This window comes from Protobothrops mucrosquamatus, unplaced genomic scaffold (assembly GCF_001527695.2).
Source record: "Protobothrops mucrosquamatus isolate PMUCROS unplaced genomic scaffold, P.Mucros_1.0 scaffold_75, whole genome shotgun sequence".
In the NCBI taxonomy this organism is placed as follows: domain Eukaryota; kingdom Metazoa; phylum Chordata; class Lepidosauria; order Squamata; family Viperidae; genus Protobothrops; species Protobothrops mucrosquamatus.
In genome coordinates, this window is record NW_015386151.1 from 61423 (window position 1) to 87683 (window position 26261).

The following is a 26261-nucleotide window of genomic DNA, read 5'->3' on the forward strand; positions in this document are numbered from 1 at the left end:
TCACTTCATAAAATAAAGTGGGCAGTAGCATGATCTAAGTCATTTTTGCTTCTCCCAAAAACATAACACTCTTTGCAAATGACAACATACTACCATCCAACCTTTCTAGCAACATTTATTAATCCTAAAATTTCTTAACTCCTAAAATGTTCACATCTTTAGAAAATATTCTAGCAAATATAAATCATTTCCCTGCTCTGGTTTTTTGCAACGAAAGTATAATATTCACTTAGTTCTGTTTTCAACCAGTTACCTTGATCTTTTAAAGCATTATCAGATCTAAACTGTTGCATCATATAATCTAATATCTGCTACAAATATTTCAAAATCTCAGCCAACAGCACTTGCACACAAATGAATTCACATCCCCAACTAACATATTTCTAATGTCATTCATGTGTTTATTATATGTTTGCATAAATATATAAAACAGCCGAAGAAATATCACACATTATTGCTTTATTTGTTACTAGGTGTTGAAACATTTGCTAGTTGTTTCCATTGACTGGACATCCATCCATTCAGCATGTTCAGCAGTCTTCAATTCTATATATTGCAAAATATTCAATTCAACATTCAACATTTAAAACATTCAAAAATTCAAGCTTATTCATTTTCTTATATATTTTTCCTAATTCAAATAAAATACATTAGACTTTCTTTCATATATTCATGCATTTCTCAATGAATTTCTAAGAACAAAACTCCGGCCTATAGACCAGTTTCTAACGTGAAACAGCACTATACTTCTCAAATTTTGCTCATTAGTACCACACTCGTACACTTTCACAGAAATAGAAAAATTGTTCCAAAAACACGTTAAAAATTAAATTCTATGTGGGTTTTTCATTCAGCCTGGTTATATTTACCTCTATTTAACAGCACCCTTCCAATTGTCAGGCACTAATGCAGTTCTCACACAGATGTTAAACATATTACAGAGCTACTCCATAAATAAAAATCATCAACATTTATCTGGTTACACTGTATACATTTATTATTTTCAACAATATGATTCAATACAATTTCCTTTTCTTCTGACATATTATTTATATTAAAAAAAATATTTCAATCTTTGTTGTATCATTCTATTTCTTTTTTCTTTTTCTTTTTTAATTGGTACATAAATAACATTTATAAGCAGACAAAGGAATTACCAAAATTGTACAGTTAGTGTTCAGTGTAGGTTTGAATTGAAACTACCATAGAAAACATTAAGTTTCATTTAGGTATATTAAGTTGTTTTAATAATGTAAGAATTTAAATCTCTGAGCTAAGTACTAAAATCTAGATTGTTTAAAACACAAAGAGAGGGGAAAAAAAACAATGAAAACCTGTGATTTAATGACTTCCAGTCAGTGTTGACTCCAGTATAGGTAGTCCTTGACTTATGAACATAATTGAGCCCTGTTAAGCAAGTCCCTATGTAACTGTGCCTAATTTTGCAACATTTTGCAGTAATCACTAAGCAAACACTGCACTTGTTAAGCATGCCCGCTTTCACCAAATAAGTTTTTGGTTTTTTGGTTTTGCCAGACACCAGAAATAAATATCAGAAACTGGCAAAACATGCCAAAAATCTCAGTCAGATGACCCATTGGATGCTGCAAATGGCTATAAATGCTAGCCAGTTGCCAAGCACCTAAATACAATTAGATGACCGCCGGGGTGGAGGTGAGAGGCTGCCATCAGAACTTCAAAAATGGGTCATTCGTAGTTCTGGGGAGGTCCATCATAACTTCATTCACTAAGCCACCAGTCATTGGTGAGGACTATTTGTAGACTGCCTGGTTAAGACCTTGAATATGTTTTTGGCAAGATTTCAAAAGTAGTATGCCCATTGTGGTATATCTACAATATTTATAGACAAAAAAAAACATGTATGTTTGATTTCAACTCTTTAGTCAGTTCTTTTTGCCCTTAAAAGCCATACTCTACAAGGCAAATTTAAATTTAACCAACAAATTTGCCTTGTTGTGTAATATGTAAGGAAGCCATTCTTGCTCAAATTTTGTTATTTTTGTTAATGCATGCCTTTAACGTATGCCATTAATTCTGTCATTACTGTATTTTCAGCAAGTTTAAATTGTTATTATCCTTATTAACTAATCTCTTTCCCAATGTTTTGCTAAATTTATCTTTGCTGCCATAAACATACAAATCTTTGAAATATTCCTTCCATCATTCACTCACTATATTGCAAAGCATGTTATCACTTTTATTTTTAAGTTACTCATTCTGTTGGAAGCTCTTTCTTTAGTCTTCTCCATCTACTTCCAAAACATTTCTTTTATTTCCATTAAATAGCTCAGCATTTTCTCTGCCTCTTTTGAACTGCTCCTTGCTCTCTTAATATGCTTTTTTGCATTTAAAATATTTTTCTATGTACACATTTGTCATTAAATTCTTTCTCAAAGTTAGAATTAATGTGTTTATGAAGAATTATGGATCTGCTGTGCTTCCACTATTACCCAAAAAAGTATATGCATTATTGGAAAGATATCTCTGTGCCAAATATAAAAAGATGGTTTGATGAAATGTGTACACATTCATAGCCTTTGAGTCTATTGCTGCAATGGAAGAACAAGACAATGTGATTACATCTGGGCAAAGTTTTATTTGTTGTTTAACTGAGCTGTATTTTTAATGATATATAATTATTTGTATTTTGTGTGGTTTTCATAGTTCTTTATTTTTTTACTTTGCATTTTGTTCCTTTTTTGTGGCATTATAATAATAAAGAAAAAAAATAAAGCCTGCCCACTTTTATGTCACTTTTTCAGAGAAATTACTAAGACTCAGCTCTCTCATTTATTCTTGGCCCAAACATTTTTTTTCTGGACTCACTTGTCTAGTTCCATCCATTCATGCCATCTAAAATGCTCCTGGAGTCAGTAAATTAATAAATTGACTAAATTAAATTAAATTATCTCAGATTGCTTTCATTCAGGACATTGTTCACCACCCCCAAATACATAAGCGTTTCAAATTCATTCTACACTGGAGCACAACAGCAACTATGACCAACCTATGCCTATTAATTATTCAGCAATATAAATGGTGCCAATTTAGCCATACATCTTGGCCGTTTCATTCATAATTGAACATAAACGTTCATTTCCAAGCATGTGTTTAATTCCAGTGTAGAAGATCAAACCACTATCTTTCAGATTTATTATAATTTCCCCTTCGTTTAGGCTCAAGGAGAATCCTCAAGGGGAAAACAACTCAAGAAGCTTGGGAAATTTTGAAAAGTCAGATTATAAATGCACAGTCTAACACAATACCAGTGAAAAAGAAAAATAACAGCTCTCAAAAGAAACCAGCATGGCTGCATAAAGAACTCTCTGATAAATTGAAAGACAAAAAGGACAAGTAGAAAAAGGGGTACATAACTAAGGCAAAATATCAGCAAATAGCCCAAGTCTGCAAAAATGAAGTGAGGGAAGTTAAGGCTCAAAATGAACTGATGTTTGCAAAAAAGTCAAAAATAACAAAAAAAAGCTTCTTTCAACATGTAAAAAACAAGAAAAAAAGTCAAGGAAATGATTGGTCCATTAGTGGGAGAAAGTGGCAAGAAGGTGACAGGCAACAGGGAGAAAGCAGAACTACTTAACTTGTTTTTTGCATCTGTCTTTACACAAAGGGAAAAAACAGTCCAACCTATCAAAAACAGTGCCGTAAAAAACTGATTACAAACACAAACTAAAATAGGCAAGAAAATGGTAAGTGAGCACCTGTCCACCCTAGACGAGTTCAAATCACCAGGACCAGACGGATTACACCCGAAGGTTCTGAAAGAACTGGCAGATGTGATCTCAGAACCACTGAACTATATCTTTCAAAGATCCTGGAGCACTGGGGAGCTACCAGAGGACTGGAAAAGAGCTAAAGTAGTTCCCATCTTCAAAAAAGGAAAAAAAAATAGATCTAGGAAACTACAGACCTATCAGCCTGACATCAATACCTGAGAAGATTCTGGAAAAGATAATCAAGCAACAAATCAGTATACACCTAGAGGAAAACAATGTCATAAGCAAAAACCAACATGGATTTGTCAAAAACAGCTCATGCCAGACAAATCTTATTGCATTTTTTGACAAGGTGACAAAATTAGTGGAACAGAAGAATGCTGTGGATATAATTTACTTGGACTTCAGTAAAGCATTTGATAAAGTAGAAAAAGGTGAGTTAAACAGCATCACCATCAGATGGATTTGTAACTGGCTGACCAACCGCATTCAATGTGTAGTCCTCAATGGAACTCCATCTACATGGAGGGAAGTATGCAGTGGCATACCACAAGGCTCTGTTTTGGGCCCAGTACTTTTCAACATCTTCATCAATTATTTGGATGAGGGAATAGATGAGGAACTCATCAAATTTGCAAACGACACCAAGCTGCCAAGAGTAGCTAACACTCCAGAAGATAGACTTAACATACAGAAGGATCTTGACAGACTTGAACATTGGGTGCTATCTAACAAAATAAAATTCAATGGTGAAAAAAGTAAGGTTCTACATTTAGGCATCAAAACCCAAATGAACAGGTGCAGTATAAGTGGTATCTCACTCAATAGTAGTAATTATGAGAGGATCTTAGAGTCCTAGTGGACAATCATTTAAATATGAGCCAGCAGTGTGCTGCAGCTGCCAAAAAAGGAAACACAGTTCTAGGCTGCATTAACAGAGGGATAGAATCATGATCAAGTGAAGTGTTAATACCATTTTATAATGCATTGGTAAGACCCCACTTGGAATATTGCATCCAGTTTTGGTCACCACGATGTAAAAAAGATGTTGAGACTCTAGATTAGAAAGAGTGCAGAGAACAGCAACAAAGATGATCAGGGGACTAGAGGCTAAAACATATAAAGAATGGTTGCTGGAATTGAGTGTGTCTAGTTTAATGAAAAGAAGGACTAGGGATGACATGATAGCAGTGTTTCAATATCTCAGGGGTTGCCACAAAGACGAGTGAGTCAAGCTATTCTCCAAAGCACCTGAGGGCAGGACAAGAAGCAATGGATGGAAACTAACCAAAGAGAGAAGCAACCTAGAAATAAGGAGAAACTTCCTGACAGAACAATTAATCAGTGGAACAACCTGCCTCCAGAACTTATGAATGCTCCAACAGCAGAAGTTTTTAAGAAGAGATTGGACAACCATTTGTCTGGAATGGCATAGGGTTTCCTGCCTGAACAGGGGATTGGACTAGAAGACCTCCAAGATCCCTTCCAACTCTGTTATTCTATGATCTTTGATTTCATGTGATAAATTAAATTCATGTTTTTTATCATGCGCTTCTACATGTTTTTTATCATGTGCTTCTAATCTTCCATGTACCATGGTCATTATCAGATGTGTCCATAGATGTTGATCTTTTCTGCTTTCATAGTTTTGGTCAAAGCTTTCATATAACACTTAACTTTTAGCCATGCCATATGCAGCATTCAGTTAAGGACACAATACCACTTTGTGAAAGCTAGTTTTTACTCATGGTTCTATGTACAAAGGCATATTAGTTTTTTATCTATATGTCATAGTGCCAGTAATAGCGCCAAGTTAATAGAACATTTAAAAATACTGAATAAATTCTTCACCATTATCTACTATCTAAACATGTTACATTATAGAAACAAACACTTGAACTCTAAATGTGAAATTGTGAACACTGACTTAAATCTAATTTGAAAAAAAAACCCCCACTTAATTGCATTGACCCTCCCAGACCTGGGTATGGCAGACCTTCTTTCACAATGGTTCTTGTCTTTCCTGAAGGGGAGGTTCCAATCAATAAGAAGGGGGAGCAATCATGTCCCTTGTTCTTCTGATAACAACGTTCAATGCTTTTGCTCCTGTTATTTAACATTATTGCTATTGGGGGAGGTCATTCGCCAGCATGGTTTTAGATACTATGGAGTATGCAGATAACCAGCTATACATTTTGACCCATGATGAACAAGTGATATGGGAGAAGTCCTATCCTGGTGCCTGAAGGCTGTTAGAGTCTAGATGGAAAAGTACAAGCACAGACTTAATTCCAGAAAAACAGAGTGGCTTTGGGTACAGAAACCTAATTACAAGGATATTCCATCTTTGTTGTGGACAGGACTACTTTTCATGTGGAAGTGGCTCATAAACTTGGAATGCTTTTGGATTCACAGGTCTTGCTTAAAGAGCTGAGGTTCCTGACAGGTGGAGAGGGGAACTAGATGGTCAGCTATACTGGACTTGATACTAACAGGAATGAAATGGTTAAAGGAGTGGATGTTATAGGAACTTTGGGAGAGAGTAACCATATTATACAAGGATTCACCATAATTCAAGCAAGGACAATCGAACAAAGTCAGAATAGTGTTCTAGATTTTAAGAGAGCCGAATTCAACAAACTAAGAGAAAGAATTGGAAGGATTTCTTGTATGGAAATCCTAGAGAGAGAAAAAAGTTCAGGATGCTTAGGAAACTCTGAAAAACAAGGTAATAAAGGGAAATAAAAAACAAGAAATGTCTGAAAAGACCAGTGTCATTACACAAAAAGCTCATTTTGACAAGCTGAAGGACAAAAGGGACAAACATGAAAAATGTTACAAGAGGGCTTGCATAATTTCAATAGGCAAAGAGCAAGAGGAAAGTCAAGGAAATGGTTGGTCCACTAGTGAGAAAAGAAAGTGTTGGGCAACAGGGAGAAGACAGAAGTACTTAATTCCTTTTTTGGTATCTGTCTTTATACCAAAGGAAAAATTAGCCATATCTGTCAAAAGCAGTACCTGGGAGACAGAAGAGGAATGTATGTCAAAATAAATAAGGAATTGGTTAAAGAACACCTAGTTGCTCTGAACGAGTTCAAGACTCCTGGACCAAATGGTTTACATCGCAGGTTACTAAAGGAGCTGGCAGATGTAATCTCTGAACCACTGAATGAAATCTTTGAATGCTCCTAGAGCACAGGAAAACTGTCCGGGGCTTGAATTGAGGGGGGAAAAGTGGATCCAGGAAACTACAGACCTTGATGTCAGTATCTGGGAAAATCCTGGAAAAGATAATCAAGCAACATGTTTGTGAGCACCTAGAAATGAACCAGGTGATTACTAGAAGCAGGCATGGGTTTATTAAGAACAGCTCATGCCAAACAAATATTATTGCCTTCTTTGCTAAAGTGACTAAATTACTGGACCAAGGAAACGCTGCAGATATATTTAGATAGTAGTAGGCATTTGATAAAAGTAGATCCCAGCCTACTTCTGGGAAAGATAGAACAATGGGGGATAGACAGTACCACTACCAGATGGATTTGTAGTTGGCTGACCAACCGCACTCAGTGGATGGTAGTTAATAGAACTACATCTACAGGAAGTATGTAGTGGGGTTACTTAAGGTTCTGTCTTGGGCCAAGTGCTCTTCATTATCTTCATAAATGACCTAGATGAGGGGATAGAAGGGGAACTCATCGAAGTTGTGGATGACACAAAGCTGGGGTGAATTCCTAACACTTCAGAAGGTAGATTCAAGATTCAGAAGGATCTTGACATACTTAAGTATTGAGCCCAATCCAACAAGATGCAGTTCAGTGGTGAGAAAAATAAGATCCTGCATTTAGGCAGGAAAACCAGATGCACAGATACAGGGTAGGCAGCACATGGCCCAACAGTAGTGGAATCTAGATGTCCTGGTGGACGACCATTCAAGTATGAGTCAGCAGTGTGCTGCACTACTAAAAAGCCAATGCAGTCCTGGACTGAATGAACAGAGGGGTAGTATCAAAAACAAGGGAAGTCATAGTACTGCTCTCTACCACACTGGTGAGGCTAAATTTGGAACAGTGTGCTGTTCTGGTCACCACAATACAAAAAAAAAAATGCTGAGGCCCTAGAAACAGTACAGAGAAGAGCAACACATATAAGGGTTCTGAACAATAAATCCTATGAAAAACGGCTAAAGGAACTATAGATAGTCCTTGACTTATAAAAGTTCATTTAGTGACTGCTCAAAGTTACAATGGCATTGAAAAAAGTGACTTATGATGGTTTTTCACACTTATGACTGTTGCAGTAGCCCCGTGGTCACATGATCAAAATTCAGACACTTGACAACTGATTCATATTTACGATAGTTGCAGTGTCCTGAAGTCACGTGATCAGTTTTTGCAACCTTTTGACAAGCAAAGTCAATAGGAAAACCAGATTCACTTAACAACCGTGTTACTAACAATTGCAATGATTCAGTTAACAACATTGGCAAGAAAAGTCATAAAATGGGGCAAAACAAACTTATAACTGTTGCAGCATCCCCATGGTCATGTAATCAAAATTCAGATGTTTTCGCAACTGACTCATATTTATGACAGTTGCAGTGTTCCACGATCAAGTGATCACCTTTTGCATCCTGACAAGCAAAGTCAATGGGGAAGTGAGAGTCACTTAACAACCGTGTTAATAACCACAGTGATTCACTTAACCGTGGCAAGAAAAGATGTAAAATGGGACAAAATTCACTTAACAAATGTCTCACTTAGCAACAGAAATTTGGGGCTCAATTGGATAGTAAAGCAAGTATTCTGACTATCTTGGCATTTTTTGAAAAAAGTTAGATATGACAAATTTTAAAGCTGTTTCCAGAGCTGTTAAAGAACTATAGAAAGCTATCTGGAGTGAAAAGGGTAATAATCGAGGATAAATATAAAACCTTATAAAATGAAGTTTTCTGCATTATCAAATATCTAATCTTATTATGGAAATATGAGTTATAACTCACATGACTGTTATTATAAGTGTCTGTGGGATTCCCTTATCAGATAGATTATATTCTTCTGCAATGGGACTTCCAAGTACTAAAACAAGCCTTAGGTGAAATAACCATCGAAAAATAAATTTTGTTTCAGTTAAATTATCTTACCTCGAACCTACTGGGTTTTTTTTTAAAGTAAATTATTGTTTGATATACATATCAAAGAAATCCACTATCACTTTTCTAAGCAATATTCTTCCAAAACACTGCATGCTGGCTTTAACATCTTAGGGAAAAGATCTTGGAGTGTCATTTTTTCCAGTGTAGGTGTATATGAACTGAATTTTATTTTTTAAAAATGTTTCTCACTGCTTCTGACATAAGCCACTTCCTTTCAGAAGCCCACACACTATATCAGACAGATTCCGTGAGTTGCTAATGTCCCAAGAGACACTTTTGCAGACATTCTGTTTAATACTCCACATATTATTGCTCTGAATAATGAAAAAATGAATAAGCTGTTTCAATATTTACATGTTTTAAATACATTATTTTGAATGACCACTTTTTATTTGCAACTATTTTTGTGATCCATAAGACAGAAAAAGATTTCTGAATAATAAGATGTTAGCACCATTTGTTCATGCTACGTAGCGCAGTATTTTCACTTAACTCTACACTAATAAGGAATAATAATAAAGTAATACACTGCAAGGCAATCCAAATTCTTTACCAAAAAAGTTACCACATACAATTAAACAGAAGTTACGTGTAGATTTACACAACTTGTCTTACTCTGAATTATTATTATTTTACAAAGTCAGGGTTTGCTAGTCATATTAGAATAGAACTCAGAAATGTAAACCTAATATTCAAGTATACTTTCAATTCCTATAGCTTCAATAGATTTTGTGCACACCTTTTCAAGCATACTGTTGTACTCATTAGAGCTAGAGTTTGCCAAGAAACATAGGAGAAATACAATTATAAGCAGAATATTCTTAATTGTATATGTAGAGGGCAACAATATTTGTAAGACTTATATATCTGACCATCTTATGTAACATAACCCAAGGGTGGCTCATAACAGTAGTAAAAGAATAAAACAATAAAAAGCATAAAAACAACAACAAAATGTACCTGGCACCGAAATCCAATACATATGAATATATATATTAACTCTAAAATTTCACCAGAATCTGTAATTAGACGTAGCTTGCACAGAAGTTTTTCTCTACATTTAACCACAAATAATGGAGATTTAAAAGGTAGGCCAGACAGATAGCTTGATACCACAGTTAAGAAAGCATACCTGTTCTCCAAATGCATATGAAATATATTTTTAAATATTATGAATGTAATTAAAGGCACATGGGCATGATAGTTTAGGATTAGAAATACACTTTCATATATCACCTTCAAATTTCCACTAAGCTTTCAGGTACGTTAGGCATATTGCAAGTATATTGTTTAACTTTGTAAAAAAAAAGAATGTAAAATGTTATTAACCATTAACTATTATGATTTCCCACCAGTATCCCTGATTCAAAGAAAAACATAGTGAAGATATATTTGAACCGGAAACAGAAAGAATGTCTCTTCAGATGTTTCTTCTTTCCTGAGTGTAAATGTCATGAATATCTTTGCAATTCATCTGTCGTTTTTTGCTTTTTGTACATTCAAATCCAATATACTTTTCCTCCTCAAAAAACATAGTAAGAGAAAGCTGTAAGAATCTGAACACATTTGAAAGGACTGTATCTAAAATTTTAAAAAAATCAGATTTTTAGTAGAATTCAATTCTGTTAGGATGGTTTAATCAAGAATTAAGGAATTACATAATAATAATTTAACTACTTGTGAAAAAATAATTTAATTTCTGTTTACTGGAATTCTGAATATTTAGTTACTCCTATATAAAAAAAATTAGTTTACCACTCATTGGAATACTGAATAATTGGTCTAAAGAAATAACCAGAGTCGTTTCTAGATGGAATGGACAACACACAACTATAATAAAATTAATTAATTAATTGCTAGGAAATGAGTAGAAATTAATCAAAGTTTTGTACAAATGACAAGCATATAAGCCTCAACCATATAAGCCTTTCTCCCCAACTAAATCATAAATAAATAAATATAAAATAGGATACATAAGAAAAAATGTCAAGAGTATACTAAATACCCTCCACAGATTACAACAATTTCCCCTTCTACTATGCTCGCTTGTAACAATCCTTCTCCTAAAAAAGACAGGGTGCTAGCTCATTCCTACCATCAATTACATATAATAAACTGCATTAATTAATGGAATTTCAATCAAACAGCTACTCTGAATGTCCAAAAAATACACAAAAGAATAGTGTGAACCAATTGATTAAACCTTAATTTTATTGTGAATATAATTCATGAAGAAAATTACAAGCCAAGTTTACTTTAAAACACTGAATGCATAAAACAACGGTGATGCTGACTTCAGAAAACTAAATATTTTTAGCCCATTTTATATTCCCAAATAAGCAGAGAAATTTTGGTTAAAGGATTATTGTTTAAAAAATACACACTACAAGTAAAATTGTACAACATTTATCCACACAGAGCTTTAAAATATTAAAACATTAATAAAATGTGAACACAAAATCCATGTTTGATTCCTCCAGAGATGCAATTTTATCCCCCACTTTTAAAACACAACTTGCAGCTTGATCATTATCTACAATAGAAGGCCAGTATCCACTACACATACAACAGTCTACCTATCCTTTACTCCTACAGAATGCTGCTCTATAAAACAGTACATCTCTGGGTTACTTCTAAATTGTAGGCTTACGTACTGGAGAATAAGTGAATAAATAGCTTACTTAACAGTGATATGGCACAGTAAACTCATGGCCAGTGTTTATACTACATTTCTGCATCATGAATGATGAGGAAGGAGAAAGAATTTTTTTTTCTTTCTAATCCCCACAAAAAGATTATACTCAAAGCACGTAAAGAATATTTAACATCAGAAATATTTTCAAAACTAGGAAACAAATAACAATCTTAATCATAAGATTAAGAAAATAAAATGTCATCTTTGGACAGATTTGTTTTTATTTAAATATATACATCAATATCATATTTAAAAATTTATCACAATGTTTTATTTATATATACAACATAGCTGTTCTACAATATATCTGGATAAATACACAATATTTAAACAATTGTGTAGTTTATCACTTATTTGAATTAATAAGTGTGACAGCTGCCTAACAATATCTCTCATAGAGACCTTTTCCTTACTTTCTCATCTATTCAGGAGTTTCTCTATGGGAAACAGAGAAAAATTCTATGTTTGCAAAAGATTGGGAGACCTGAATTTTGTAAGAATACATGCAAAATTGTAAGAATATTTATCAAAAGTGAAAAAAGAAAAACATTTCATGGAGCAGAAAAGCATGGAAAAGACATTTTTATTACTTTCTTAAAAATGTATAAACACTGATATTTAACAAGTTCCCTGAATTGCAACAAATAATTTGTTTTGACATGCAATGGAATGGAATTTGTATTATAACATAACCTAAAAAGTATATATTACATCATATCTCTCTCTCTGATATATGCACTCACATATGTAAGGAAATATACATTTTGTATTGATGGCAGGTAAGGAGACTTTGAACAAAAATGTATTTCTCCTCCTTGTCTTTCTACCACATTCTACAACTTCTTCTGAAGAATTCTAACCATTCTAATAAAGCTGATGACCTGAGTTTCATATATTAAGATAATATGGGAAATTAAAGGTAGAAATTCTATAATTCTTTTGCCCACTGCACAAAGAAATGAAGGATCTGTGTGCACCAATAAGTTGTAAAAAAAAATTCTTATCCTCTCAAGATTCAAGTGTCCAAATATGGCCATATTAAGCCAAATTAGGTATTTAGTCATTTTTCTAAGTTTTACTAAATGGAAAATAAATATCTTTATTAATCAATATAGAAAAACACAGTGCTTTCATTAGTTTCAAATCTTTTTAAAGAACTACTTTATATATTTCAATTTTTAGCAATGCATCTAAAATATTTAGCATGCATCTTCAATATATTTCAATATAGGTATATATATATATATATATAGGTAAGAAATACACAGTCCAGAAAAAAAAAGATTGGCAACAGTTCCCACCATGTATACCTACTCTGGAAAAAAAAAGTTACTTCATTAAATGAAAGAATAAAGAAAAATAATCTTTAAAAAACTGTTAATGCCCAATGATGCATATACAACCAGCAAGTTGATACCACGGATCTGTTTTTTTCTGCTCTCCTTCCCCACCAAAAATGGCTAGGCGACCTATCATATGCTATAAGCATTATCTTATCTTACATTGTTGGCTATACAATATTCTATGTGAAGGGGAAAAAAAGAGGTTTACAGTACTGTCTTTTAGAACTTATTTACAAGGTTGGCTTTCAAATAAGTAAAGCTGGTTCCATTTTATAAATTTATAAATTGTTTACTACTATATCCAACATTGTTTAAACACTATTACAGAGTCTTCATTACTTATTTTTTAAGATGTATGACAAAAAGATGGAAGAAAAGTCTGATTCATAATATGATTTGTTTTTTATTTACTTATGTGCAGATCCTTGATAAACAACATAAAAATGGCAAACTTGCCGTGGACAGATTTGCATTTCATGCTAAAACCAAAATAAACAAACCATATTATCATTCAGATTTATGCATCTAAGCAGCATATCAAATATTAAAAACAAATTTGCTTCAAGGGGGAATTAATTTGTAGTACTATATTTTTTCAAGAATTTGTTCCACAATGTAATTTTTAAACCTGAAACCATAGAATATCGTTTTTTCAGAACTACTACGTACAATATTTTCTCCAAAAAACCCAAAATAATTCAGTAAGCAATAAAACAGTAACAAGACCAGAATCCAGTGCATCCTTTAAAACCTTTACTAAAAATTGAGCTACCCAATATAAACTGAAATTTACTTTGCTTTTACAAAATATATTCCAATTTGGAATCCAAAATAATCTTGTATAAAATAGTTTAGACTTCAGAAATAATCAAAATTAACATTGGCTCATTGCACTACCTAGTGAATGCCTTCTTTTGACCTGATTTTACAATATCATCAGGAGATGGTGATTTGAAATCAAATGGAGGGATTGCCATTAAGGGTCCAATTTCATTAACTTTTGCTTCTTGTATTTGCCTGCTATACAAAAAAGCCTTGTGAATATTTACACTTTGATGTTTACATCTCTTTGAAGGGTAACGAAGACATAAAGTTATAGCAAACGCGGAGGGTTTTGCACACAAAGTTTTTGACCATGAAAAGGTGCCTTTTAAAATAGATGGCCTCACTTTTCTTTTGCTTTTCTTGCTTCCTTTAGTTAAAAGCATTTGCTGTCCCTGCTTTGAAAATAAAACTTTAGCTTCTGGAAGCATTGTATTTAACTGTACTCCTTCAGGCTCTGGTGATAATGCTGATTTTCTAATAAGTACACTTAGATCAATATCTGAATGTACAACCGAAGGCTGCACCTTTTTAGCTAAACGAAATTCTGAATGGCTGTTTATTGTTTCAGGGCTGTCCGCTGCAATAGATTTTGCAATTAAATCTGAAAGTGATAAACTCTCAAGCTCTTTTACTGGAGATGACTTAGAATGTGTCAAGGAAGATAAGGATCCTGAGAGTTCTGTCATGCCAGATGATACTGGGAGTTGGCTGGCTAGCTGAGACAACGGTGAATATTCTAATTCCATGTCTGTGAAGTCTGCTGAAGATAAGTTGCAAAGATCATGCAATGAGCAAGGCTTGCTTGAATTGCTTCCTTGGTGTTCCTGCAGAAGATCAGCCAGTGATAGACTTTCAGACATTGAAAATGCTGAGCTGCTAACCTTTGAGGAACTGCTATTCTTGTTTCTGCTTTCAAAAGATTCGGTCATTTTATTAGATGCATTACTTATATTGTCTAGTTTTAAATTATCAAAATAGCTATCCAAGGGGCTTTTGGGTCCACGATCAATTTTTTTCTGTGGCATGATTAATGAACCAGCTTGTGCATCTGATGAATCACCTGTTTCGTTAAGTATGTCTTTTAAGTCCTTAAGGTCTTTAAACTCAGACCAATTCCAAGAAGCTTTTTCTGATAGGTTGTCTTTAAGCAATTCAGCCCCTGAATTAAAGCAAGTGTCATATTCAAAGCAAGATTCCCTAGTTGTAGTGCTATTGCTCCCAGCTTGTGGGAGAGTGTCACACTTGATGGACTGCTCACTGCCATCACTTAATGATAAAGGAATAATTTCCAAGGTTTTGCGTGAAGATGTGAAAGTTTTCTTTTTAGCAGGAGTTTTCAAACATTTGGATCTGAAGAAAATTTTATCTCTTGGAACTGAAGTATTATAAGGGGATTCAGCATTGACAACTGGACCATTAAAACTAAAGGAGGAACCAGTGGAATCAGAAATGTTTTCAACCAAATTAGTCAAGTGATTAATATTAGAAAATATTTCTGAACAAAATAAGCCTTACCTTACAACAGCCAACAATTCCAAGACAGATGCAAGGTCACAGTAAAGATTGTTTCAATTTGCAAGCAGGAAAGGCAACAGCAAAATCAAGAAAAAAGAACATGAAAGGCATTTAATTAACAAACATTATTGAAACTGTATTTAGAGTAATACATTATATGTTCATGAATTCAGTTTCACATATATGTTCAATTTAACTAAAATTGCTATTTGAGTTAAAGTAATTAATACAGCACATAGTTTGTCTCCAAATTGTATTTACAGGATGCACCTATTTCCTCATTGTAAGAGGAAGATTTAATTGTATCCCAAGTAGCACTTTTGTGTTACATTTATATGTATTATTTAGCTACTCAATTTACAGGAAAAAAGTGCTTTTTCTTAGACAATCAGTTTGGGGTACTCGCTGAAGAAACCAGGAGACAGTGAGTTCAAGCCCTGCTTTAGGCACAAAGCTACTTAGGTGACCTTGAGCCAATCACTCTCTCTTAGTGCTAGGAAGAAGGTAGTAGCAAAGTGCTTCTGAAAATGTTGCCAAGACTGCATGAACTTGCCCATGTAATGACCAGGGGTCTAGACTGAGTCAAAGGCACGCACACACACATAGAAAATGCCCTTTTAAAAACTTTACCTGTAATTCTGCAAATATAAATATAAACATACCTTTAGTTGGCCTTCCTACAATTACATTATCCTCATTCTTGGTCTTCACATTTTGCTTATTGTCTTGTGCAAGGATAGAGTCCAAAGCCTGCTGTATATCAAAGTTACTGCTGAGTACTGCTTCCACCAGTATTTTTTCTGGCACTGAATCTCCAAGTACTTCTTTCATACGATCAAGGCATGAATTTAGCTGACCTAAATAATGGGATGAAATAATGAATTATTAGGGGGGAAATCTTGCAGGAAAAAAACATGCAAACAGCTGAAAATAGATATTCTAATTTCTTTTAAATAATCACTATTTTCACCCAGGACGAAAAAAATAAAACATTTCATGCCCTTTAAAGATATAGTACATTTCAGATTGGAAGGCAATAGGATATTTTGGCGCAAGCGTGGGCATACATGTAGCTCCAACATTGAACTTATTATTCAATATCTTTTTAATACACTTATTATAAAAGTGCATTATAGAAATAGATTAAAATGAGTGCAGATTTGAAGATCAATGTATTTAGTCAACGTATTTGAAAGAGAGACACAAAGCAGAGTAATCAAATTTCATGCTACAGTCAAATTTGGTATCATAGTTACCGTAGGATATTTCGCTTACTCCCAGTTTGGTGTAGTGGTTAAGGTGCTGCCCTAGAAACCAGGAGACTAAGTTTTAGATACTTCTTAGGCCTGAAAGCTGGCTGGATAACTTTGGGCCAGTTACTCTTGCTATCTAATGTGATATGATGGGGAAATTAAGAAGCAGGAGTATTAAGTACGGTCACCACCTTGAGATAATAAAGATACAGTGAGGGGAAAATTATTTGATCCCCCCCTGATTTACCCACTGACAAAGAAAAGATCAGTCTATAATTTTAATGGTAGGTTTATTTTAACAGTGAGAGACAGAATAACAAAAACATCCAGAAAAACGCATTTCAAAAAAGTTACAAATTGACTTCCATTTTAATGAGTGAAATAAGTATTTGATCCCCTATCAATCAGCAAGATTTCTGGCTCCCAGGTGTCTTTTATACATGTAACGAGCTGACATTAGGAGCACTCTCTTAAAGGGAGTGCTCCTAATCTCAGCTTGTTACCTGTATAAAAAACACCTGTCCACAGAAGCAATCAATCAATCAGATTGCAAACTCTCCACCATGGCCAAGATCAAAGAGCTGTCCAAGGATGTCAGGGACAAGATTGTAGACCTACACAAGGCTGGAATGGGCTACAAGACTATTGCCAAGCAGATTGGTGAGAAGGTGACAACAGTTGGTATGATTATTCGCAATTGGAAGAAACACAAAGTAACTGTCAATTTCTCTCCGTCTGGGGCTCCATGCAAGATCTCACCTCATGGAGTTTCAATGATCATGAGAACAGTGAGGAATCAGCCAAGAAATACATAGGAGGATCTTGTCAATGATCTCAAGGCAGCTGGGACCATAGTCACCAAGAAAACAATTGGTAACACACTATGGCATGAAGGACTGAAATCCTGCAGCGCCCATGAGGTCCCCCCTGCTCAAGAAAGCACATGTACAGGCCCGTCTGAAGTTTGCCAATGAACATCTGAATGATTCAGAGGAAAACTGGGTGAAAGTGTTGTGGCATCAACTCAACTCACCATGTTTGGAGGAGGAACGCTGCCTATGACCCCAAGAACACCACCCCCACCGTCAAACATAGAGGTGGAAACATTATGCTTTGGGGTTGTTTATGCTAAGGGGACAGGACAACTTCACTGCATCAAAGGGATGATTGACAGGGCCATGTACCGTCAAATCTTGGGTGAGAACCTCCTTCACTCAGCCAGGGCATTGAAAATGGGTCATGGATGCCAATGACCCAAAGCACACGGCCAAGGCAACAAAGGAGTGGCTCAAGAAGAAACACATTAAGGTCCTGGAGTGGCCTAGCCAGCCTCCAGACCTTAATTCTATAGAAAACCTGTGGAGGGAGCTGAAGGTTCGAGCTGCCAAACATCAGCCTCGAAACCTTAATGACTTGGAAGGGATCTGCAAAGAGGAGTGGGACAAAAGCCCTCCTGAGATGTGTGTAAACCTGGTGGCCAACTACAAGAAACATCTGACCTCTGTGATTGCCAACAAGGGTTTTGCTACCAAGTAATAAGTCATGTTTTGCGAAGGGGTCAAATACTTATTTCACTCATTAAAATGCAAATCAATTTATAACTTTTTTGAAATGCATTTTTCTGGATTTTGTTTTGTTGTTATTCTGTCTCTCACTGTTAAAATAAACCTACCATTAAAATGATCATTTGTCAATGGGCAAACGTACAAAATCAGCAGGGGATCAAATAATTTTTCCCCTCACTATACATATACAGCAGTGTTTCTCAACCTTGACAATTTTAAGGCATGTGGACTTCAACTCCCAGAATTCCACAGCCAGCAATGCTGGCTGTGGAATTCTGGGAGTTGAAGTCCACATGCCTTAAAATTGTCAAGGTTGAGAAACACTGATATACAGTATATTAAAAAGATGGGCTAAAACTATAATGATCAACTTCCTAGTAGTGAAGTTGACAGAATTTCCAGAGATGGCAAAACTCGCAGCTTTGATTAGATTGTTCAGTTATCCTGGGCAAAATCTGCGTTCAACTTGAGGACTTCCTGTTCAAAGAACAAATGGCAGCCATGGCCAGTAGCATCTTTGCATAGCTGCATTTGTGTGCCAACTGCAACTGTTCCCGACCTGGGAGCTCTGATCACAGTCACTCATGCTTTGGCCTTCTCGCAATAGGACCCCTGCAATGTGGACTTCACAGGTCTGCCTTTGAAAGTACTTGGAAACTTCGGCTTGTGAAAAATGCAGCGGTGTGCATATCATTGGCACGCGCAGCACCTTTGCTGCATAATTTTATTTCATTCTAAATACAATGAAGGTTTTTTCAGACAAAAACACGCCTGTGCCATAGGTTCACATGTGTCCCCATTGTGGCCAATCTCTACATAGAAGAGGTAGAAACCAAAGCCAATTTCCATCCACTCACTGCTATAGGTATGTGGACGATATGTGGGTCAAGATTAAAACATAGGAAGCAGACACCTTCCCCAAACACATCAACTCTGGTGGTCAAACACATTAAGTTCACACAGGAGGACGTTAAAGAAATCAGTCTGGCTTTCCTGGACTGTGCTGTGTACATTAAAGAACACAGAAGTCTTAACACTAAAATTTACAGAAAACCCACACACAGAGATCAGTATTTGCATTTTGATGCTCACCATTCACTGGAACACAAAATGGGAGTGATCAGAATCCTACACCACTGGGCTGAAACTTTACCAGTAAAGAGGGAAAAGAAAAAGAACAAAAACATATCAAGGAATCCCTCAGAACTTGTGGTTATCCTAACTGGGCCTTCATCAAATCCAAAAAAAACCAAAAACCTAGCAAGAGCTCCTCCATTACAAAGAAGAGAACAATAAACATAGCAACACTGTCATTCCACACATGGCAGGAATATCTGAAAAGCTCAGGAGGATTTTCAACCAACACAACGTACATATACACTTAACTCAAGAATACACTAAGGCAGAACCTTGTTCACTCCAAGAATAAAACACCCAGGCACAAACTAAGCAATGTGAGATATGTATACAATGCAGCGAAACATATGCAGACCTGTACATTGGTGAAACAAAACAACCACTTCACAAACGCATAGCACAACACAGAAGGTCAAACCCATCAGGATAAGATTCAGTGGTCCATCTGCATTTGAAAAACAAAGGTCACTCTTTTGAAGACAGCAAGTCCACATTCTGGACAGAGAGTATCACTGGTTTGAAAGAGGGGTAAAAGAATCCATCTATGTTGGAACTGAACACCCATCCCTCAACCACCTATCTTCAGTTTACAACTCAGCCCTTGCAGCAGTTTGAAGATTCCACAAGCAACTGCATCCTGATTCAGGTGACCATGAGAGCACAGATAAACCCCCAAGTGGCCTCAACAGCTCTCAGAGAGTGCTAACGACCAGATGACTGCAAAGAAATACAATCCTTCCATCCCCGCCCCCAGCCTATCAGAACCTGTCTTTCCATTCCACCATCCTGTGATGACCCAGGGCCCCAACGGAGGCAAAGCAATCAGCTGGCCAGATCAAGTCTTTTAATCACTGCCAATGTTCACCCAACAGCCCCCACATATGCTGGCACGAGTTCAAACAAAACAGCCAGGGAAGTTTACATTGTTCTTAAAGCAAGACAGGTAACAAGCAAACGTATAATCCTTTTAACTCCAGCTTGTCTGTGAACTGTGAACTGCGAACTGCAGACTGCAAGGTGAGATCAGCAGGAAGCAAACTGGTCCAGAATACAAAGTGTCCAAGTTACAAGAGTCACACTATCTCAAGATTTCACGTTTGTTCCCGGCAAATGCCCCACCCCACAGCGTCCCCTTAAATCCTACTCCCCAGGTGTGCCTTATGGAGTGGGGAGGGACGCTCTCCTCCCGAGCAAGTGAGCCTGCCTCCGTTGTTCCCTCCTCCTCTCTGCTCTCCTTGCTCTAGGATCAGGTGGGGAGGGGCCTTGCTCTTCGCCTGAACTCTACCTTCCCTGTTCCAAACCTGAAGGGCCCTGGCCTGCCTCAGCCTGCTCCTCCCCACAGTCCTCCGAAGCCACAGACACCCCCTCCTGGGCCTCAACAGGGAACTCCATGTCTTCCTCAGAGTCAGGCTCGGACGGAGGCATGACACATCCAGTCTCAACTGTCGGTACCCATCATTCCATCACCAACATCAGAACTGATGAAGTTTCTTGGATATAAAGTGAAATATTTTCTTCTTCCTCAAGGAAAAAACAGTCCAGTTGCCTTTTGAAGAAAAAAAGCACCTTTGAGACAACCATGACCTGGATGATTGTGAATCTCCACAGACACTTCGCTCCATAAGCTCCGTTGGCTGCCAATGCGCTTCTGATTTTAATTCAAAGTGCTGGTAATCAACTTTGAGGATGGGTTATTTATGGGACTCTCTCTCCGCAATTGTATGTACCCATCCTGTAAGATCCACCAGGAGAGGCATGCTCCATATTCCATTCATCAGAAGTGTCTTCCAGCTGGATCCATGAAAAGATTTTTTTCTGTCACCGTATGCACCCTGTGGAATATCAAGTCACCTGGAGATAAAACTTATCCCAACCCACTGACCTTTAGCAAGACCTGGTTTGAAGACCTGGTTTTGACATCAAGCTTGAGGTCACAGAGGTATGGGATAGCCATCAGACGGCTATATTAATTCTTGTGATGGGTTGGCTTCTGGCTGGTATTTTGTTGTTTATAATTTTGTAATGTTGCTTTTATTCTGTTTTTAAGTATTGTTAGTTGTCCAGAGTTTTTATGTGTTTTAAGATGACAACATAAACTTAATAAATAAATCTTTGTTATATTTAAGTTCATAGTGTTCTGCAAATTTATAGAGAAATTTTTAGCATGTCCAGTGGCCTAAGAAGCATGCTAATGCAATACAAATTAGTGGCAGTGGAACAACTAGCCCCTTTATAGAAACTGTCAAATTCTTGAAATCATACATTTACTAGACTAAATCAGACTAGCTTCTGAGTAATTTCTGAGTACTTCTCACTGGGAATTATTGAAATGATGTGATCTAACAAGGTAGATTAAACAGAGTGATACCAAGTCTCCTTGCTCCATCCATCTGTCTTTCCACCTTCTACCATCATTTGCTTAGTGTTAGTTTTACATAAATTTTAACTTGTTGCATCAGTTCTTTCAAATGCAGATGTCAGCCAAGTACATCAGTTTATTGAAAATCAAGTATTTCTGTAAACCAATAGAGCACACAATGTATACACATTAAATGAATGAAAGTTATTATTTGTATAATACCTTTTTCAAGTCCAGTCAGCTGGTGACTGGAGATAAAATTGCTATGTGCAGAGTCTTCATAATCATACTCCTCTAAAGGTTTGCCAGAGACTGAAGTATTTTCTCGTTTTGAATAAATAAACTGAGCAGCTAGAATAAAATAAGAACAGAACAGGGGTTATCTGGGTGAAATGTCCATAATTAATTTGCCTTTCTATTCTTAAAACTTTTGATATCTTTTCAAAAACTACAAATATTTATCACCAATTCACAATAGATATTTCTGCAAAGCCGATTCTAATTTCTATAGTTTTATTCTTGGCCATTTGTTTAATTATGAGGCACAATTAGTTTGCCTCTTAAATGTTTCATATGAATTAAAATGTTTCATTACAGATGATGAAAGTATTTGTTTAGCATAATCATAATGGTATTAATAATCCCAAAAGTCCTTTTAAATACATCATCTAATTATATTATATATGAAGTTTCATTATTTCTATTCCTTTTGCTTTGGCTGAGTGGGTTTGAGAAGAGATATACATGATAGTAAAGTTTAGAAGGTTACTAAGATATACGTAGATAGGAAATTCAGACTTGAACAGTAGTATTCTTCAAATAAGCTGATTTTACCAGATATCAACTCCAATCCAATTTCTAAAGTGCTCATAAGCAAATAAGCTGTACTAGGAATTTTTGCCTCCTTTCATTATTCCCTTCATTCTTATCAGAGTATTATGCCAAGTTATTTTATATACATCTATCCATCTGTATATTACTAAAACTGTCACTCTAAAATGTCTGTACCTCTAACTGGGCAAAATAGTACACCATTGGGAAACCTTTTTCAATCAAGGTACTTCAAATGAATTAACTTACAGAAAGAGTTGAAAATCCAGGACTCGTGACTCCTATGGAATTGTAATTTGGAAAATTTTATAAAGCATTTTATGTCATAAAAATTACCAGAAAGCATTTTATGACATAATGCAAAATGTCCTAACATTTCCTGTGAAACTTCTAATGTTTGACTGTGCTATACAGTTCAACATGGACTACTTTCAAGGCAAATACATCTCTAAATATAGTAGTAGTAGTAGTAGTAGTAGTAGTAGTAGTAGTAGTAGTAGTAGTAGTAGTAATAATAATAATAATAATAATAATAATAATAATAATAATAATAATAATAATAATAATAATAATAATAAAAAAAAGTTGGAAGGGACCTTGGAGGTCATCGAGTCCAACCCCCTGCTCAGGCAGGAAACCCTACACCATTTCGGACAAATGGCTGTCCAGTCTCTTCTTAAAAACTTCCAGTGTTGGAGCATTCACCGCTTCTGGAGGCAGGTTGTTCCAAGTTCTGCCATGTGAAGATATTGAGCAATCTGGTAAGGAATTATCTCTGAAACAATGACCCAACAGGCCACAGGTTCTCTAGTCCACATACTACACAGAGGGACCAGCCTAAGGCTACACTTCAAATGCCACAAACCTACACCATAAAACAATAATGGCAAAATGTAATGCAAACCTGTTGATGGTGAGATGCAGTAATCATCTTCTACAGATTGCCCATAAAGGTCATCATCTTCAAAATCTGAAGGGCAAAAACAAAACCAACCTTCTCATAACTGTAATTTTGAATAATAGTTTTATTTTATTCTAGCATCAGAATACATTGTAATTAAATAGCATTTCCATTTGAGTTCTTTTAAATATATTCATTAAAGACAATTTAATTCCTGAAACTTCTCTTATTTATGTCTTCTTCCTGAAAATACATTCAGATATTTCTTATCCCAATACATTTAGAATTTATAACTTGCCCATAGAAAGCAATACAAAATAAATACCAAATTCTGCATTTTAGCATTTTTCATTTTTCCAATATAGTGTTTCACTTTGTTTACAGCAAAATATATTCTGTTTAAGGAAATAAGCTTGAATCACAGTGTTAATATTAAATATTAATATAATATAAACTTAATTTTCTAATTGTAGAATTTGAAGTACTTTAAAAGTTCAAACTTAATATTTAGATTTTGACAATAAGTCAATCTCAAAAGATCAGGCCAATTGAAGTGCTTTATTTCACAAGCAAAATGCCTTTCTCTGTCTGATAGTTGCAACCAGGAAGCAGCCATAGTGGTTTATTGACAGAGGACACCTGTTTCGCCTAGACATGCATATTGCATGCACAGAAGATATTCCTTCTGGTGTATCTGGTATACTAAAAGTTCTCCTTAATTTCAGAGGACATGTAGGGAGAAATTAAATGCAAGTAGGCAATTGCTTGATAGTAATCTTTAAAGTCAATGTAATATCACTTGTAATAATCTAATAGGAGCATAATACTTCAGTTTAAAAATTATTACTTATTTTCACAGTCTAAGTATGGAACTATTACATTCCTGAACATGGGATCAGGATTTAAAATATTTTTCTCCTCTGCATATGTTGAAATAAAATACTGTAGATTAAAATAGTCACAATGTAAAAGAATAATAACGGATGAAATAACCATTATGTTAAAAATATGTGGGTGGATGGACTAAAGGATCCTTTTGGTCACATGATTTAACCCAGTATTAAGGACATATTTAATCATCTGAAAAGGTGCAATTGCAATCATTGGACAAGATTTAGAAATAACAGTTTAACATTTGAATTTAAATCTCTATTTTAATATACACTTGCCCATGAATCCAAAATCTGTCTTAGACTCATGCATCCTTTTCTTAATGTATCACAGGGGTAGTCAACCTTGGCTCTTTTGTGACTCGTGGACTTCAACGACCAGAATATCAGGAATTCTGGGAATTGAAGTCCACGAGTCATAAAAGAGCCAAGGTTGACTACCCCTGATGTATCATAATGTGTGCCCAATTTGAACCAGCTTAATGTTTAAGTAAGAAGCTATCATTAACTCTACAATACAGAATGCGTCTCCCAATGTCTTAAACAGGGAACACTCAAAACAGAAGCAAGACTTATGACGACATCTGATTTGTTCACTCTAATGTTGCGTCTTCTATATGGACAAGATGTTATTTCCGCTTGCTTTCCACACAGGCCGCCAAAGTCCTCCTCCTACACTCAGCTGTGAGATAACACTGTCACATCCACACACGACCCTCCGCCCCCACCCTTTTCTCCTCCTCCTCCTCCTCGTCCTCCTTCTTCTTCTTGTATTCATTCATCAAAGGCATCCCACGTGGAAGCTCCGGGTAAACGTCGAGTTATTTTCAAAACACCGCACTTCGTTGACGACCATTATCAAACCGAAAGAACGTAGTCTGCCAGATGGAGCACGGAGACCACTCTGTCCGGCTTCAAATCATCGAGCCTCTCGCTCTTTCGGGTGTAGAAGGGAACAAGTAAAAACGGGCTGAAAGCCACCTTTTCCCCGAAATAGCACTTATCCACGTAAGCCGGCCTAGTTGATAACAAGCAGCCTCCCTTCGGGTGCAGGAGGAGCCGGACCTCCTTTGGCTCCTCGCCGTTTCCCGCTCGCTGCCCTCCCCCACCCCCTCCCGCCAAAGCCAGGCTGGCCGTTATGTGATGTCACTAACGCTCCTCGCACCGGCCTCGGAAGGCAGCTCGGACCCTCTCGAGAGCAAAAAGGGCGCTTTGAAGGGAAGGCAATAACAAGCTCTCAACAGAGATAGCAACTCGCTCTACCTTCGTCGTAGTTGTAGCCACGGACATTTCTGTGCCGGGCCATGGCGGGCGAGCCGAGGAAGATCTGAGGTAGAAGAGAGAGGCGAGGCCTCTGAAACCCCTCAAAGTTGGGTAGTGTAGCAACCCCAGGCCGCCATATTGTTGACTTGGGCCTAATACTACCGCCCCGCCTTCAGCTCCCTCGGGTTTTCTGCGCCTGCGCTGGCCTCCCTTGCCTTCCCCGACTGCGCATGCGTGACCTCGGTGCTTTTCTTTCCCCCCCCCCCCTCCCCGTCCTCAACGATTGTCGACTCACGGACTAGGCTAAGGGAAGCTAGGTGGTGTAGTGCCCCCTTTCGGCCGGGCGTTGTTCTCTAGATTGCATCGGGTCGGAGGGGATGGGGGCTCTCTCGCGGCCAAGGTTCACGATCGCTGCCTCTCGCGCAATGCTAATCAATTGACTTGCTCGTCGGACTGCTAAGGAGAAACTTCCTGACAGTGAGAACAATTAACCAGTGGAACAACCTGCCTCCAGAAGTGGTGAATGCTCCAACACTGGAAGTTTTTAAGAAGAGACTGGACAGCCATTTGTCTGAAATGGTGTAGGGTTTCTGCCTGGGCAGGGGGTTGGACTCGATGACCTCCAAGGTCCCTTCCAACATTATTATTATTATAGCTGTAGAGCTGAGAATTCTGTCTTAATGCATCTGAGAGTCCAGATTAAAGATTGCTGTGATTCGGCTTATAAAAGTGTGATGTAAACTAGGGGATCAGGAGTACCTTACCTAGTAGCTCTCT

General features: G+C 36.5%; 1 protein-coding gene across 1 annotated transcript in view; it reads right to left on the bottom strand.

Moving 5' to 3' along the window:
* HBS1L (HBS1 like translational GTPase) overlaps positions 1-25666 on the bottom strand; it is a 50526-nt gene extending 24860 nt beyond the window's left edge. The window contains exons 1-4 of the mRNA XM_015813817.2: positions 25485-25666; positions 23335-23400; positions 21822-21950; positions 15948-16142 (exon numbers count right to left, since the gene is read on the bottom strand). Of these exons, the coding sequence (XP_015669303.1) occupies positions 15948-16142; positions 21822-21950; positions 23335-23400; positions 25485-25527 (433 nt within the window). The 5' untranslated portion in view covers positions 25528-25666. The remainder of the gene's footprint in view (positions 1-15947; positions 16143-21821; positions 21951-23334; positions 23401-25484) is intronic.
* Positions 25667-26261: the final 595 nt, after the last annotated feature.